Source organism: Chelon labrosus, assembly GCF_963514085.1.
Source record: "Chelon labrosus genome assembly, chromosome: 18".
NCBI lineage: Eukaryota > Metazoa > Chordata > Actinopteri > Mugiliformes > Mugilidae > Chelon > Chelon labrosus.
The window spans coordinates 16,561,629-16,580,122 of NC_140351.1; the positions used below are offsets into that span (position 1 = coordinate 16,561,629).

Sequence of the window (18,494 nt, forward strand, 5' to 3'; positions counted from 1 at the left end):
CGCAATGCAGTAACAGGGACAGGCCGCGCTCGACTTCCAGTATCGTTTTCGGGGAAATGCAGTTGTTCGTGCACATTTGGCGGGGATCCAATCCGCTGCACTAAACTGAAGCTGGAGAGATTACACGTTAGATCGCATTTCTATAGTTTGAAAACAATGTCGGTGGTGCTTCAGAACAGCCATGGCTGGGTTTTGGATGCACGCTCGCTCATTGATCAGGGCTATTCACAATGCATCCGGTGGAGAGATAAACACAAGTCACGTGTAAAGTGTTCTTTTAAAAGACAGTGTTTTCAGATTTTAAAGAGCCATTGTAGTAGTGATGTGAGCGTCAGTGCCTCGGTGGATGCAGGAAATTCGGAAATGTTGCAGAAAACAGTCAAACCGTCAAAGGTAAATCCTGCTGCAAAGGTCCCACACAACACTTTGCCCCTCGGGACTAAAGTTTGTTGTTGGGCTGGGGCCCTATTGATCCCCATCATATTTTATTTGTTTCCCTTCAGCTCAGATGTTTTCGAAATTAATTAGTAATTTCTATTTTTATGATATTCTCTATATTTCTTAAATATAATTTAATTGGTAGCAACTTCTCAAATGTAAATACTTGCTACTTCCATGTGTACGGTACACTTTGTATGGTAGGAAACTAACTACAGTTGGTTTTAATATTTTAATTATCGAATTGTATCATTTTTTAATATTTTTTTAAAACTTATCTAGCGTCATATCTGTGTTAGCTACAACATACAATTGATACTTGAATATTTATTAGAATTGGCAATACTATTTCTTTTTTGACCATTACTCTTTGAGTTCTTAATGAATTTAGACTTTCATTTGTAACAATATTTCTGAAAATACTGAATGAATATATGCACCCATTTCTTTTTTTTTATTTGATGTTAATTGGCTGAACTGTGAACTGATGAGTCAGTGTTAAAATATAGTTCGACTGCATATAGGCACATTACGAGGTTGCTTTATTATTTTATAGACGCATTATCAAATCTTTCATATATGGAAGTGTCCATCTGACTTGCAGAAAAGGAAACGAAACCACAGTGAACTCAACCAGGGGGAGATTGATTCACAGGCCTTTCATGAAAAGGTAGGTTTACTCTCTCGTTACTTAACGTTTGGATGCTGTGGTTCCTTCTCACTATCCACAGAATGAACTTTCTCATGTGTAGAATAAAAATACTATGTTGAATAAAAGGAAATATTGAATATAATATGACATATAATAAATACAATATAATGATGCACAGCATAAAAAGAAAGAACGACTAAAACATACTATATCACGAATAAAAGATAAAATCAGTAATACACAAATGACTATTATGCCCAGGCCTTCACACTTCCCCTACATACAGGACATTCTTTTTGAAAAAGATTTGTGCTGGTAGAGACCAAAGTACATATCGTAAATTTAAAGCTTCACAGACAGAGCAACTTCCAGCTCTCATTGGATGAGAGGCGGGGTACACCCTGGACAGAAAGCAATTCACAACAACTCAGCAAGCAAGCAATCATCCACACTTACAAGTACACATGCTCTCAGTGCTGTTTTAAATTAATTTAAATGCAGGCTCATACTGCAAAGAAATATGAGCATAAAAGTTGTGAATTCAACATTTTACTTAAAGGGTAAGTCCGTTAATTAAACATCAACATCTGTTTTTATATTTCCAGTTCAGGGTTCATTGATTGAACTTTGAACTCATGATCCAGTGATAAAACATCAGCCGATTATATATAGGTATATTGCAGGGTTGTTTTATTATTTTATAGTTTATAAGAGGCTGTTAGATCTTTCGTAAAAGTTTTCTGAGTATCAATCTGACTTGCAGAAGAGGAAACGAAAGCACGGTGAACTCAACCATTCATTCACATGCCTTACATTAACCTCAGCATCTGTTTTTTAGGTCTCGAGGGTCACCAAGTCGCGTGTTCAAAAAGGTTTTTAACATAAAGCGCAACGGTGAAAGTTGAAATAAAAATAGCGGCGTTGCACATGGTGCTAGGAGAAACTTCAAACAAACTGTCACTGTTTGAGGTTCATTTGAGGTGATGTAGCTGACTGGGTTTGACACAGATTTTCATCCTCCACTCTGTGGCGAGTCTGACGTTTGTTACAGGAGTATAATGTTAAATCAGCAGAGCGTGATAGTGCATAATAATGTATTTGTATGTATTAGCACGAAAACTATTGGATTCTAATCGATGATGCTGATCAATGTTTACGAATAGCTTTAATTATGCTGAGGGCAAAGTCAAGGCCACTTTATATACTTCTGTAAAGTCTAATCTGTAATAATGCATAATAATTTACTGTATATGTTTATATATTCAGATTCTAAAGTAACTATTTGGAATAAAAGGACAATAAATACAAATTCAGCATCTGTCAGGCAGAATGTTTTTATACTTTGAGTGTAGTACACACTCCAGACAAAAATAATCCCTGCAATGTGTCATGACGCAGATCAGGTGTGTTATACTGGAGGGAACCAAGTCCTTGGTGGATTCGGCCCGACCCCTGGGATTTCTGACCGGAGACACAGACGCAGTGAGAGAGCCTCTTCCTTCCCAGGAGTGCAGACTTGCTGCTCTTTGTGAAATGGCTAAAGATCTTCCTCTGGTGGACCAGGAGGACCAGGAGGACCAGGAGGACTGCACTCAGTTACTTGTTGCTGAGGATACATCACATGTGGACTTGTTCTCTCGGGTGACAGAGAGCAGGGCGGACTCGGCAGCAGTGGTTACGCTGATGGGAGAGGAGTATGTAATACCACCTCACACAGCTTTCTTGCTTTCTGATTTCACAAGAATACAACCACTAGTCCAACGTGAGTACAATGCTGCATGGGAAAATACATCTGGGTCAGAAAGTGAAATAAATATAAAAAAATAAATATTTCACAACATCTGGATTAAAATGCCTCACTGCATGCTTGTGGTAACACATTTTGACATTTGACAAAAGCATCAAAGGCAATTAAAATTTTGTCACATAATCGACCCCATGAATGTGGAGATGGAAATAGTTCTGGTATGACTCATCAGTAATTTCTCATCATTTCAAGTCGCAGCATGTTTGTTGTTCCCCAGTCTAACTTTGCTACTCATTTCTCACACAGATGGAAGGAGCTTTGACCTAATAGTTATGGATCCACCATGGGAAAACAAGTCTGTGAAAAGGAGTCGCAGGTAATTTGGTGTTCAAGCATTTAGCAAAGTGAGAAGATATATTTGATAGAGACTTGATTCACCTCAGGGCATAGATGTATGAATGTTGGCCCTGTTCAGAGCTGGTATGAACATGCATCCTTGATGATCTGATCACAAGTGTGTATCTCTAAATACGTATGTTCACACCTTGAATAGAGCGACCACTTGAGATCAGAAGGCCTCAGATCTTAGTTCCATGCTCAGTATGCAGAACCAGAACAATGCTCTCTGTCGTTCATCAAAAGCACACATGTTATTTTTAAACTTAGTCAAAATCAACCTCAACCTGGCTAAAGATCTTCCTCTGGTGGAACAGGAGGACCATCATTGATAAATCTCGATAGTGATAGAATATTTTTGAGTGACAGTCAGTCTAGGCAATGTTAAGAAATTTAGCTTGAGTATCTGTGTCAAACTTCAGTCAGGAGTCATCAAGATAATCAACTCTGCCTTACGTCGCTATGATGGTGGCACAAGAAAAAGTTAGCGTACCTAAAAATGTAAGAAGAGTAACAGTTATTTTATTCATTTTTTAATTTTTCCCACTGAAGATACAGTTCTCTGCCTTCGTCCCAGCTGAAACGGCTCCCTATACCCCGCCTGGCGTCTCCAAACTGTTTAGTGGTTGCCTGGGTGACGAACCGCCCGAGCCACCTGCGATTTGTCCGTGATGAACTGTATCCACACTGGGGGGTAGAAGTTGTGGCCGAGTGGTTCTGGGTCAAGGTACAGAACTTCTAAACTAATAAAACTCTAAAGTGCCTCTCGGGGTCATTTCAAATGCCTCATGGTGGTTATTTTTTCCCCCTCAGGTCACCACATCTGGGCAGTTCGTGTTTCCACTGGATTCACCGCACAAGAAGCCATATGAAACGCTGGTGCTGGGCAGATATCGTCCTTCTGCTGATCCCTCAGCAAGGTGGAAAGTGTTTGATGTGTGTTGCTTTTTATGATACGTGTGACATAAATAATTTATTCTCGGACTTTTGACCGTTTTCAGCTCTCCAGAGAGGCCAGAGGTTCCCGTGGAGGCTCGGCGTTTGATTGTCAGCGTCCCATCAGCTCTGCACTCCCAGAAGCCCTCGCTATCAGGTACGTTTTCAAACACAGTGTTTTACTGTTCCACCAGAGGGCAATGCTGCAGCATGTATGACTGTTATCTTGACGTAGAGCTTGAGTGATAAGCTCCCCTATAACATAGCAATGACTCCACGTCTGTAAGTTCTTTAGGTTTGCATGTGTGAAACTTAAAATGTCTTTGTTTTGTTTGATTGCAACCAGAGTTGTTCCTACTTTAGTGTAGGAAATAAACTAAATAATTATGAAATCACGCATTGTAGAAATACTACACTTTTTACTATATAACATGCCACTGGAGAAACTTGTTACTACAGGCTGCAGACCGCCACATAAGAGGAAAGAAAGCTGCTTAAAAACATAATGCGTGGTCTATTTATAATAACCGGAGCCGAGTCTGTGACAGGTTTGATTTCTCCGAGCGGGAACCTTTGCTGCTTACATGTCACATTTGTCCTCTTGCTCTGATTGTGGTTTGGCGAGCCTTGACTCCGACATGCACTCTGCTACTTGTAATCAATGTAAGACCTTGACAGTGAATATGCAGAGACTGTGAATAAGAAAGGCTTGACGTCATTTCACTCCCTCTCGGGGGAACGCGATTTATTGTGCAGTATGGAGAGCAAAGCACGGCCTGTGTTTGCCGGTGCCCTTTCACCAGCCCCGAAAAAAAAGCCTGCATCTCGAGGAAGTAGCTGGAAATTGTTAAAGTGCGTTGATTTAAATCATAATTATGTTCTTGTGGAGCTGTGATACCATAGAGATTAAGTAGATTAGGATACAGATTGTGTTCTGTCTCCATGTGTGATTCTTTGTTCATGGCAAAGCCTCTCAGCAGGGTTAATCAGACCTGGTTTGTTTATTCCAGTTAGTTTATTTGTAGCTGTGGAGGGTATTATTCATAGTTTGTAACACTTGTATTGTGCACAACATCACCTTTATTTAGTTGAACTTGGATACACAATATACAGTGACTCAGCTGCACAAAAACTCGAAGACAAAGCAATAGGAAAATGGATTTTTGCGCGGTACTTTTTGATTGTTCATTGTAATTAAATGTGTATGACTAAATGGCCAGAATGAGCAGCGTCTACTCTGTGTTACTATGCATGTTTATTCTGCAAGAAGTGAGAAATCTCTGTTGGTCGTGGGTGTGTCTCAGATCTGTCAGCGTAATAAGTGTGAGCTGCAGTGTGTAGTGAAATATTAGGACGTTTTGATCCAAGCTGCCAACAAAAGCCGACAAGTTTATTTATTTAAATATAAGAGAGGATAATTTAACACCCAGCGGTTTGAAGTTTTTCTTCCTTTTCTCTCCTGCAGTATGTGCAACCTCTTATTTAATCCTGCAATAGATCATGAAACTGCTGGAAAACTCAAACGTGTCCCACCACCTTTTGGCATCATCCACCCTGATCTTTCTTTCTCTCAAGCTATCATCCTTGTAATTCGGCCGCGCTTTCTTTGTATTGAGCGTGTCAGGTCTGCTCCCGTCAGTGGGCAGCCTCAGCGGCGTGAAGCCACGGCCCCGGAGCCCACAGCGCCGAGAAACTCTGACCCACTTCTGATCTCCTCTCAGATGGGGCTCCTGTCACTGACATTCGTGGTTGCTATGGAGAGATAAGAGACAGCATTACTACAAAACATCCTCGCCAGATGGTCATGCTGCAGAAAAGAAAAGTGTTAGTGCTGAAAGACGCGTTTTTTTTTTTTTTTTTTTTTTTATTAATTAGGGCCCCCGTGCAACTCTAAGACTTGTGAAAGTCCCTTCCCAATTTGGGATTATAAATAGTGACCACTTCCTAATATTAACATTGGCTTCCATTTGTGTGACTTACTTTACTTATGACTGAGGAATTGATTTGTGATCTGCATGTTTATTTGGTTACTTTTTACATAACACACATTATCTACATGTATTTCAAACTAATCAGGGCAGTGTACGCATGCTCCCATCATGCGAAGTCCAGCTCTTCGCCACTATGTTTGCAGCGCTACATCGCAGACTGGTGCACTAGTGCAACTTTATGCAAGATTTACTGTGAGGTTCTTCATGCAAGGCTGAGATTAGGTTTGACTGTAAAAATCAAATATACCTGAGAAATACTCTTCAATTGATCAAAACCAGATTGAATGGGGCTTTTTTAAAAAGCACATTTGAAAGTGAGCATAAATAAGCTCCAACTGCTTCGGATTTTAATATCAATATCAACAGATACCAGATAAGCAAGTTGCATCAGTGCAATAAAGTTTACTTCTGTTATCTGTGATATGTCCCTTTAGAAGTAAATGAATATGAATCCAAAGTGAGACCTTATGGGACTACACATGTGCACTGAAAGTCAAAGTAATTGATCATTATCATTGATCTGTATAATCAATGCCATGTTGATGTGGCATGTATTTGATTTACAAAACTGTAAATAAGAGATGAGCAGTGTATCAAGGGATTGTTTATTAGAGATCAATATTATTGGCTACTGTACTGTGAACTAACTAATGGAGCAAAATTAGTTTTCTGATTTCTCATAGTTAATCCTGCAGAGAATACGAGGTGCCTGCAAGGCAGGACATCTAAGACTGAATGTGTTACTTGTCGAGACAGTAGTAGGTAACACCTTCCTGTGCCTCGGGGCTTTTCTTGGCAGAAGTTTGATACACTGTCCCATTTGAAAGTTAAGAAGGTAATTAGGCCTTTTATGCTCTATTCAACTTTGAGAGCTGAGTCACCAGTTGGGGTTGCATTAGTCCGAGAGCTGCATGTTTGGCCTTTCCACACTCTGACTTTGTCTCTCTGACGTCCATAGGAAGAAAAAAAAAAAGAGAGTTAGGACAGCACGTTGTGCAGGCTGGATCGGTTTGGGGTTCAGGCTTTTGAGCTCATTAACTCCCTGAGTGTTGGCTGAGGCGAGTGTCAGGGTGGTTTGAGCCTGCACAAGAGCAGACAGAGCAGCACAGGGGCAGAGGAAGTGAAACGTATCTGTCAGGTGTGCCTCTCCTGGAATATCATCACTTATAAAGCCAAGGTCACTGCCAGTTTCCACACAAAGGAATCTGTACTCTAGTGTGAAGGAGCTGGGAAGCTGCCAGTGCTGTCCTCTGCCTGTTACAAGGTAACAAGCAAAGAACTCAAATAAACTGGCTGGTGTTACTCTTTCAAGAGCTAAAACTGAACCTCACGTCACCTGTGTCTGTGAGAAAACGCTGCACTTGAACACACCAGAAAGACTACAGCTGAGAGCGAAATAGCGCATGTGTTCTGCACCTCCTCAAAAGGAAATAACTCTTCCGACCAGCAGGTGGCAGTAGTCTGTGTTCGTCTTTCAAAAGGGGAAACTAGAGGAGCTACTGGGCTAGCAAGCTGTCTGATAAATCGATCTAAAATGTATTAAATTTAGATGCTGACTAGTGGCAACAGTTCGGTGCCCCGAAAACTATGGCTGTAGATGCTTGATCCAACACCAGCAAACAGCCGACCGCTTGGTGTGACAACCCAAAGGCAATGCTGATTGTTTCTAGGGAAAATAATATGTTGGCATATGTTGTCTGAACAATGTTGAGTTAATACCCAGTAAGGTGTGGAGACTCCGGCCCTTCTCCTATAATGTATCGAACCATAATGATCATTCCTCTTTCTCATTGCTTCCTTCTCACAGAGGTGTTGAAGCCATACATTGGAGCTGGAGGAACGTGCTTGGAGCTGTTTGCCAGGAGCCTTCAACCAGGATGGACCAGCTGGGGCAACGAAGTGCTTAAATTTCAACACACGAGCTATTTTACTTTGACGCCAGCGGATGACGTTTGTGAAGACGAGGCCACGGATGACTGCACAGACAAACCTGGTACCACATGAATGTTCTGTACTCCTGTCTTCCCCGTCAGTTTCTCTCTGCTGTCAACCACTGACTGACCTTCAACCCTTGTCGCATCAGTATTTCACTTTGTTTAATAAAGATTTAGAGCCAGAATACTTCTCTACCAGTTCCTTTTGATCTGTGCTCTTCATGCATGCCGGACCTTTGATTTCTGTTTTTTTTTTTTTTGGTCTGGGTACATATTTAAGATGGCGAAACACAAGTCTGATGATGTACTTGGTGAGATGAAAGTGCATTTATGTGTAGCTGTTTTGAACCTAACTTCCCACACTGCAATCAGATAAACAACACGCAAGGCTTTTTTTATACTTTGCCTTTTGAGTAAACTCTGGCACAATGTGCGTCTTAAAGATGATCAAAGTATTTCTATTTTTACTCATTTCATGCCGTTTTGAGCTGAATTTCAAAATGTTCTCCAATCACAATGAAAGAAACAACACTTTCATATCAAATACATCGTGGTTTGCTTTCCTTTAAGAGGAGATTTGCTCAAAGGTTTAACACCGATGTATCCTCCACTCTGCTTTTGCACTGTCACGAACACCCGGTTCTATCCTTAGACAGTTTGTCCCTGAATTTTCCTTGTTTCCAGTGAAAGATGATCTTTTCTTGTCGGCTAACCTGCCTTTTCCCGGCCGGGTGGGGCCTCTCTAATGAGTCTGGTGGTGTTGTGTGGACGAGCGGGGCTGCCTCTGAGGCAGATGAGGATGAGTTACGGCCCCTGCGGCGCAGTACACATCACGGCTAATGAAGCCAGAGTGTGACTCCGGCAGGATCACTTACACATTACCCCGTCACGCTCTCCGCCTCTCTCTCTCTTTAACGCACACAGCAAACACACTGGTCTATATGTCAATTTCTCCTTATCTGTGCTGTCTCACCGTAAATTAGAACGAGAAGGAGAGGACTACTTTGTCGAGGAAAGTTTTAGTATCTATGGTTTTCTGTTTAATTTTACAGATTTTCTATCTTAACTAATCAAGATTGAATGACTGGACACTAACTAAAGTGATCTTTTTTTATTGTTAAATACAGCTACATTTGGGTAATACTAAATGCACACTGCTGAGTTTTCATTGTAAGTGAACATTTTTCTGTTTAGTTCAACAGATATTTTTTTGTTTCCAGATATTTCAGCAACGTCTTGTGGCCTTTTACCTGCAAACGAAGTTATTTTAGTTCTCATGACGACTGTAATTATTACCACAAGGAACGCATGTGTGGAAAATACAAAATTCCAGTTACCTGATTCAATTGGTAACTTGGTTCAAAAATGCACAATATCCACTGAAACCTACTTTGGTGTGCCTTTAAAGATTCAGAGCAGAACTTTTGTCTCCCCCCTCTGGTAATGAAAGTAATTGCATACACGCTATAGATGAGTACATAGACGTATGGTTCCAGTCCTTCAATCCCTCTTTAGTGCTCTCCGACAAGTAGAAACTGTCCCAATAGCGATCTGTACATGTCTTTTCCTCTGAGTTTCTTTTTTAGCTGGAAAGCCATGCTCTTCTTGGACTTAAACTAAGTTTGTTCCAACATAGACTTCTCCATGCCCTTAGTTTCTGTAGGATACTCCGTCATCATTGTTCCCTTCTGGACCTCTGACAAATCAGTCATTGCTGGTGGGCGTACAGTAAAACAAATCGGCACCGGTGTGTGCTACCCTTTGCGCTATCACATCGTACTTTAGTTGGTGTGGGCCTGAATTCTTGTTCATCTATGGATGGAGTGTGAACTCAGTGCTGGGCTTATTATACTCAGACTGAGGGCCACATCATCGTGTTTTCTGGCTTTCTAGACTCTAGCAAGAACACTCTAAGTTTGATGGGCAATGTCATTTTTTGCCAAGAATGGCTACTCTTTGCTACTGAAATGCTATCTAACCAGTAAAAGCTGTGAACGCCTTTGAAAATGGATTGATTCGTATTTGTATGCTGCCTGGATATACATGGATCTGTGTGTGTGCCGTCCTTAAGAAATCAGGTTTTCTAATTTGCCATCACAATGCGTGTCTGCTTTCATTTAGATGAATCAAATTTAACTGATGCGCGTGAGATTAAACATCTTTTGTGAAGTCGAGGTGGAGAGGTACTTGAACAGTGCCAGCCAGGTCTTCAAGGCTTTCCCGTTATTGTCTGCATTCCCACGGAAACAACCGTCAATCAGAGAAAAGGTCCTTGAAGTTCTCGTTCTCTTTATAAAACCTGCCATAAAAGATCACATTCGAGCGTGTCACACATTTGAAGTTGCCTGCGTGACGCATCGTCCACCACTCGACTCCACATGGTGAAGGTTCCCAAACTTTGCTAACTTTTTATCTGCGAAAGTTTTAAATGCATCTGATATACATTTCCAACAGAAGCCTCTATTGCTGGCTTTCTTTTGTGGGAGAAACATCCAGAGCCTACCTGAAATCTGACTCTGTCACGGTTCCATTTATTTTTTTCCCCTTCCCCTATTGTTCTCAGACTACGCAATCGGCCTCTAAAAGCCCACAACACACTGCAGAATGAAGTCACCACCGTCATCATCTCTCTTACAGGCGCCAGTGAAAGCAGGGTGTCCTGTCAAACTCAAGACAAAGCACCAGCACGAAGACCTAGTCGCCCCTTTCTTCCTCCAGCTTTCCTGCTCCTTGCGTCAAAACTAGAGCAAAATAAAAAATAAAAGCAATCCCTGTTTTACTGATGTTTTGCTATCCTGGTAGCTCATTATCTGATTCCACTGTGAATTTTGAACACAGGAAAAAGGCAGCGTCACCTCAAATTGTCCATCAGATGATTGCGGTATCGGCTTTGTGGGTGGTGGCTGCAGGAGACAGAAGAGCATTCATACATCTGATTTCCTTCAAACCTACTTCAGTTTCAGCTAATGTGCTGTTCTCTCAGCCATAAATGGGATCCATTAAGAACATCACCGAGTCACCCACCTAATCCCTCTTAAAGGCTGATGGCCTGTAATTGACTCAACCAACAAATGACACGAATCAACACTTTGAAGCCAGTATGGTCACAATAAAACCAGACATCATGCTGAGAGTTTGACTCAGTGTTACTCTCTGTTACCTGGTCAGACATTCTGATCCGGGATTTCAAGATACACCGATCAGCCACACCATTAAAACCACTGATAGGAGAAATAAAGTACATTGACCATCTTGTGAGAATACAATGTTTTGCTGGGAAACTTTTGGACCTGACATTCATGTGGATGTTACTTGGACATGTAGCACCCACCTAGACCAGACCAGACACCCCCACCCCATAGCAATGACACTCCTTGATGGCAGCAGCCTTCCCCAGCAGGATGCAGCCTGACACAGACACACACACAGAAACGGTCTAAAAAAAAACATGTGCACAAGGTGTTGACCTGGCCTCCAAATTCACCAGATCCCAAATTGATCAAGCATCTGTGGGATGATCCACAGAGGCCCCTCCCCTCAACCCACAGGACCCAAAGGCCTCCAACATTCTTTTGCCAGACACCACAGGACACCTTCAGAAGGCCCATGTCCATTCTCTGATGATTCTCAGCTGTTTTGGAGGCACAAGGGAGACCTACGCAATATTAAGAAGGTGGTCATAATGTTATGTATGAAACCCCAAAACACCAATCAGAATGAAACTTTTTTTTTAATGAATGTGGTTCTGTTGCTTCAGAATATCAAATTTGTTGGAAACGTAACAGCAGAAGAAGTTTTGTTTTCCTCACAACTTTATTAACAACACTAAATGTAATACAGAAGATGAAGACAGAAGAAGATGGATCTACAGTTTCAGCATTGATTCAAGCTCCATTGAGCTCATGTTCACGCCACACAAATAACGTATATATCCCAACCAGAAAGATCAGATCAACAGCCTAGTGGGTATTACGTGCCTATATTTTACATGGTGGTTTACACACCATCAATCTAAATCTGATTGAGAAGTCCTTCCGATCCGGCCAATCTGTTCTGATTGAGGTGGTCACACGAGGCATTTTTTATTCTATGATTATTTGTTGGATACTAGCGTACATGGAAACACAACAAATACAGACAAATATTACGACAGTGTTCCTTCAAACTGGATCCAGCACTTTTCTTTTTGATTTGTTAGCATTCTGATCAAGGTAAACCTATATTTATATATATATATATATATATATTCACATATACATATACCCTACCCTAAGTCATATCAATTGCTGCTACAGTGTTAAAAGCCCTGAGGGCGTGTTACAATAAAAAAATGATGATGACAAATGAAATGACAGATAAATGATGGATCAACATCTAAAGCCTGGGTCCTTTATGCATTATGTGTCTCTAAAACACATGTACTCCTAATTTTTCTGTGAGAAACCACATGTGCTATGCCGTAACAAGTTTTCTTTTGCTCATTGCCCTGAAGTTGTACTGAATTATTTTGTGCAGCCGCTGCAGTGTGTAAGCTGTCACAAGAGATCCAATGGTAAACTGCTAGACATATTTCAGGGTTTGAGAGAGAATTTTGTTGTAAATGGTCAGAGGCTTTGTCAACAACTCCGCTCACAGAGGAAAAACAAAGTCTTTGCTTTCGAGACAGCCGTGCAGCAAACTGGCAGCCGTCACGGTTAGATCTCTCAGAGGAGACTGAGGGGGGGATGAGAGAGATAATTATTTCCTAAGAGGTGCTGCCGCTCCTCGTCTGCCTCGGTCCCACGGCCCTGTCCTCTGTGCTGTCTTTGCTAGACACACTCAGACTTCTGAAAAGCAGAAACTACAATGAACGAGCAGCAACGGCACTTAGTAGTTTCGTCAGTCAGCATCTTCAGAGGGAATGTGAAATCCGAAGTGTGCAGACGTAGAGACGATTCCCAAGATGTAAATGTATTACCACCAACTCTAAATGTTTATGGCTGCAGCTTTAGTACGTTTTCTAAGGAGGAGTTTTGTGGTCAAAAGACATACCGCCACAAGGTATTTATAACTGAGTCTGCTCTTCTTTCTTTTCTTTGTGCAGCCAAAGAATCAGCAACACCTTCTTATTGTTATTTAGTTCATTGTGGACACTTAGTTCATATTCTCAGATTCATTATTCATCCGGCTCCTTGTACAGGCAGTGTGGTGAGCTTTGATTTCCTTTCCGATACACATTCAAATGATAATTTTATCTCCTCAAAGGATTCATTTAACTCTAAATTTGAGAATCAAAGCAAATGTTTTGCCGAATATCTTGAATGTATTTATGAGGATGTAGACTCCTGGTAATATAATCTGATTTAACGTAGTGCCATGTACTTTATGCAATGTTTCAAAGTCACCCAAGGGGACACGATATATCTGGCTGCCATTAAATATACATATGAAGAGAAAGAGAAGGAGAGAAGAGCGTGTTTCAGATCTAAATCGAGACACGCTGCAGAGCTTGTACTTTTACAAGAACACGCTGTGGCTCGAAGAGCTCACACTTTTATCCTGACCAGGATGCTGAACAGCCACATTATCTAAAAGGCTGTGTCATAGGATGCACAAAGGGAACATCACCGATTGTTCTCATAAACTCGGTGGGCAGTAAACAAGTAAAATAACACTTGGATAAAAGTTTATTTTACCTTTTCACACTGTTACAAGGTCTCATGGATTGCTGCAAACTTCTGCAAACCTCTGTGGACACACCATCATGAACTATTGTTATCAACAGTGCCGAAAATCAGTAGCGTGGTATAGCTTTATCTTCCTCTCAGTGGGAGACAGTTTGCAGGTCTGCTGCAGTAAACACGGAAAGGAAATGTCAAGGTGGATACTCTTCTGTTTAATCGTCTTTTCTTGATTATGCCGTGCTGTCAAAATATGTTTAGTGTCCTTTTAAAATGAAAATACAACTCGGTTTTGGAACATGTAAACAGCACAATAATGGTCAGGATTGTGCAAAACAAATCTGCTGATGTACCTGTTTCAATGGCGACCTATGGCTGGTCCTTTAATTTGCTTTCAGTGCAGTTGTGCACTGTTGTGCTGGTGCAAAGACAAGCTGTCTGACATTTTGTGCACAGGTGGACAAAGAAGGTCCTTTGGACAATGCATTACATCACTGTGTTTAATGTAGCTGGTTTCAGTCGCGGTGATGAAAATCCTCATTTGAGCCATGAGCATTTTAGCATCTTTAAGCTCATTGTTTTGGTTTAACAACTTGCCATTTTACTGACTTGGTTGAGTCTCATCATTTCTAATGTCAGCAGAGGTTTTCAGGTGAAAATATGTTTTAATTATCATTGACCAAAAACAGATTTGAAAAGGGAGTATATATTGTTTGTCCATGTTTTCAGCTGGTGTCTACTGCACCTTCATTTCTTTCCGTGCAAGATAATTCAGGTTGAGCTTTTGCACCAAAAACAAAGCCACATGTCTAAACATTGTTAGACTAATTGGCCAAAGATGAGGAAAATAAGCTGACAAATAACGAGATGAGAGTGGTAAAAAGACCTGATGTCCTTTATTCTTCTGAATAACAGATGCAATTTTGTAATTATTTATTTACATCTTTGGTGTTCAATTATAATTTGATTTACATTAATTAGTCCTTCCTGTCACGGTGTGGGTTTTGCTTCATGCTGTGCTCCTCTCACCACACATCCATGGAAAATGTATGTCAGGTGGAGTGGAGGCTCCTAATTGCCCACTGGTCTGAATGTGAGCATCAGTACATTTTGTCCTCTGACTCTTAACCTGCCGTTCAAGGTATTTTCCTGCCTTTTACCCTGTGCATGCTGGGAAAGGCTGCGGCTCTGCAGAAACATGTTAATGTGTTTATTTCTGTGCCTCTGTGTTGAAGCGTCCATCTCTTCGTCTGTTAGTTTCACCAGTCACACTTCCTCCCTCTGCTTTGCGAGGAGCATAAATGAAACCGATCCTCGAGGCGGACTCCGTTTCCCCTGGGATACTCTTGGAAAAATATTTGTGCCTCGTTCACATCAAGCTGATTTTCAGATTCTTTTCAACCGCTCGCTGAGCGCTGTCGGCATTCAGTGTCAGCGAAGCTTAATGGCCGATGGACAGATGGACGGGCCCATCCATATTCATGCGCGGGATACCTCATGTCTCTCATGTAAAGATCTGTCTGTCAGCAAGCAGCATGTGTCAGCGAGTCGATTGAAAGGTGTCAGGGAGAAAAAAATAAAAGGAGTGTCTGAACATCTGAACATGAACAGCCAGTCCAAAATAGTCACTGAAGGAGATAAATTGAGGGATATTAGCGGTTAGGTGTCAAAATGGCTGACAGGTGGATGGCAGCAGGCAGGAAATCACTCTGTGCCAGATTTACAAATCTCTTGGCTTTGTTAAACTGAAAGATTTGTGACAGCTCCGTTTGCCAGTCGGATACTTAGAAATAGAAATTTACCACACAGTGCCATAGAAGGTTCACAAGAGGACAGAAGAAGAGTACAACTCACCATAAACTATGTCCTATTAACACGCTTTGCATCGGAGTAGCCTCGTTATTCTGCCCAGGGAGCTCTTCTTAAATATTAGTTCTGTGTCAGTGACGGGTCGTGTTGCATCACATTGCTGCAGGCTATTCCACTGTGAGAGGAGTAAACAAAATCATGCAAGTTTCTAATTTCGTGGGAGGAAAATTAATCTATGCTAATGATTAAAAAAGGCCAATGGCGGCTGTTTAATGCACATCACAGTCAGGAATTCCTGTGTGAAATGGCGTGTTGTGTGGGTTAGACCAGATGATGACATCGCATTCATGTCTGCAGAGTCTGTCGGCGCTAATATAATGATGGTGGTGTTATCCAGTTAAGTGGCACGTGTAAAGGTGAGGGAATGCTTGGGAGAGGACGCTCACGGTATGTTTTAAGAATCACTGGGGTCAAATAGTAACTGGGTAACTTCACCTAACACATATGATTTATTGGGGATACAACAATTTCATTAGGTTTTTCGCTCTTATTTTATTGATTTGCTTTACTTAATTTTTATACTTTAAGTGATATATCTCTTTGTTTAATGAATGTTTTTGATTGTCTGGAAGCAGGGCAAATGTGGGGCAATGTTTATGTGCACAGTTATGAAATTAGATCATTAACATCCTGCATATCTAAATGCAGCGTAGGCATCATTTGTTTGAGCGTACACATATTCTTGTGCTGACATTAAAGCAACACAACACTATTAGTGAACTAAAACTCAGCTAGGAAGTAGAAACATTTTAGTCAACTGAAATAAAACTCAGAACACAGAAAAAACATAAAAAAAAATCAACTAAAGTAGAACACAAATACACAGGAAATGTCATTAGTCGACATAATCTGCAATGTGCGTACGTCTTTTGACTATGGCATGTCTACAAAAAAAATCTGTAAATCCTTAGAGTGTAGTGTTTTGATTGTAATATTGAAACTAACAAATTCCCACAATATTTTATTAAAAAATTGCTAAAACTAAACAGACATGAACCATGTGTATAAAGAGGTGTTTCATAACTCATACCTTATACTGTTATACGTTGATAACATATAAGATGTACAGTAAAAATTATATATTATTAGATTATTAGACTAAATAGACATAAGATTATTACACATTATTTGGAAAATATTTCTTGAGGCGGAAGTCCGTTTGATTTGCAGTAAACTGCTGCCCTTCATTTCATGTTTTCCCTCACCTCATTAAGTTCATTGTATTTACCAGACTTCAGCCGGGCCATTACACAAGAAATATCGTCACAATGAATCGTCCTCCCTTTCCCCTTTATCAAAACGGAAAAAGCAGCAGGCGCAGTGGTTTTATACCTTACCCGTGGTTTCTGGAACGGGGGGAGTCACGTTGCCAGGTTCACCTGGAGAATACCAATACCCCCATATCTACTGAGCAAAGGTCAGAGTTGTTCCAAACAAAGCTTGGTGTGACACTGGTAATGGCATGACACCGGACTATTCATCCTCCCAACTTGACACCTTTCCCTCTAGGAGCCTTCTACCTTTATTGTGCTTGTGTTTTTTAAAATCAACGGGTCAATGTGGATGATCCAGAACAATCCACCACGCTGCAAAGAAAACCAGCAACAATTTATTCAGTTTGACTGAAGTGAATATATATAGACTGTACATACAGAAAGCCATGCTGTGCAGCTAAACAATTCCAAAAATACCAAACATGTCACGTTGAATTTTGGATAAATGCGTATAACGTGACGCAGAAGAATATTTCATTGTATGCTTTTATGCATCCATAAAAACATGCAGTCTTGAATTTGAATATTTGAGGCATGACAACTCAAGGAAAATGTTATGTTTACTTTTTTATACACAATCATTTCAATTTGCATTGCAGAAGGTATTAAACATGACAAAACATTTTAAATATAATGTATTGAAATAGAATTAAATATTCTAATATTGTTTGATTCAGTCCCATTCAACACTACTGACAACACCCACCTCACTAAAAACACAAAATTATGTAGTGCTTTTGATTTTAGGAGAGCTTTATTCCTGTAGCCATTGTGCCATATACCTGGCTACAACCAGAGTCCAACCAGCAGACCTTGAGTCCTGGCATAAAGGAGCTGACCGTGATCCTTTCCTTTAACCACGACCTTAATCCAACTGTCCAGCACCATCTGTTAAACCAGCACCATGTGGGCCGATGTCTTTAGGCCACAGCAGGTCCAAATTAAATACAGGGGTTGCTAAATTCTATTTTCACAGTAAGCGTTTTAATTAGCCTTGATGATGAAGTTCATAAAGAAACCAAAGACACTTTTTTGTGTGTTAGTATTCAGATTTGATTGGGAAAGGTTGTTAGCGAATGGCTGCCCACGCCATTAAAAACATATGACATTTATAAGTCTGTAAATTAAAAGATACAGATTTTAATTATTTAGAATGAGTTTGAATACCCCAGAAATCAAATTCATTGTTTTAAATGATACGTCTTGTACTACATGTCCACTCTACACCAGAATGTGGACGAACAACAAAGTATTTTTTTCGGTACTTTTAATCATTTTTCAATCAGGGGAGAGACGTCTGAGTTAAAAAGAAATATTTTACTTAATAAAAGGCACAATCAAGAAAAATGTGAGAGTCTTTAACAATGAGACATAATCATGACAACATGATTATGTCTAATCTGAGGGTTAGAAGCTAGGCCTTGCTTAGTGCAGAAAATTCTCCAAACCTTTTATTCATACGTTCAATAAAGGACGTTCATTTTAGAGTTTGTCAAGTGCTGATGACTCATCCTAGGGGGCATTGTTCTACTTTTACATCCAATGAAATGTTTTCCATACCCGTGTCAGCTTCACCACCCATACCGCCAACTTTGGC

The 18,494-nt window shown here is 40.6% G+C and overlaps 1 protein-coding gene across 1 annotated transcript; it reads left to right on the forward strand.

Annotated features, from left to right (window-relative positions):
- Nucleotides 1-156: 156 nt before the first annotated feature.
- mettl4 (methyltransferase 4, N6-adenosine) lies at nt 157-8,279 on the forward strand (the record flags this gene model as incomplete). The annotated part of the gene is made up of 8 exons (XM_084566328.1): nt 157-393; nt 1,043-1,108; nt 2,489-2,852; nt 3,144-3,213; nt 3,786-3,960; nt 4,047-4,153; nt 4,235-4,326; nt 7,968-8,279. The coding sequence occupies 8 exons, from the start codon at nt 157-159 to the stop codon at nt 8,162-8,164; spliced, it is 1,308 nt and encodes a 435-aa protein (XP_084422454.1). The 3' UTR covers nt 8,165-8,279.
- Between the last annotated feature and the right edge of the window lie 10,215 nt (nt 8,280-18,494).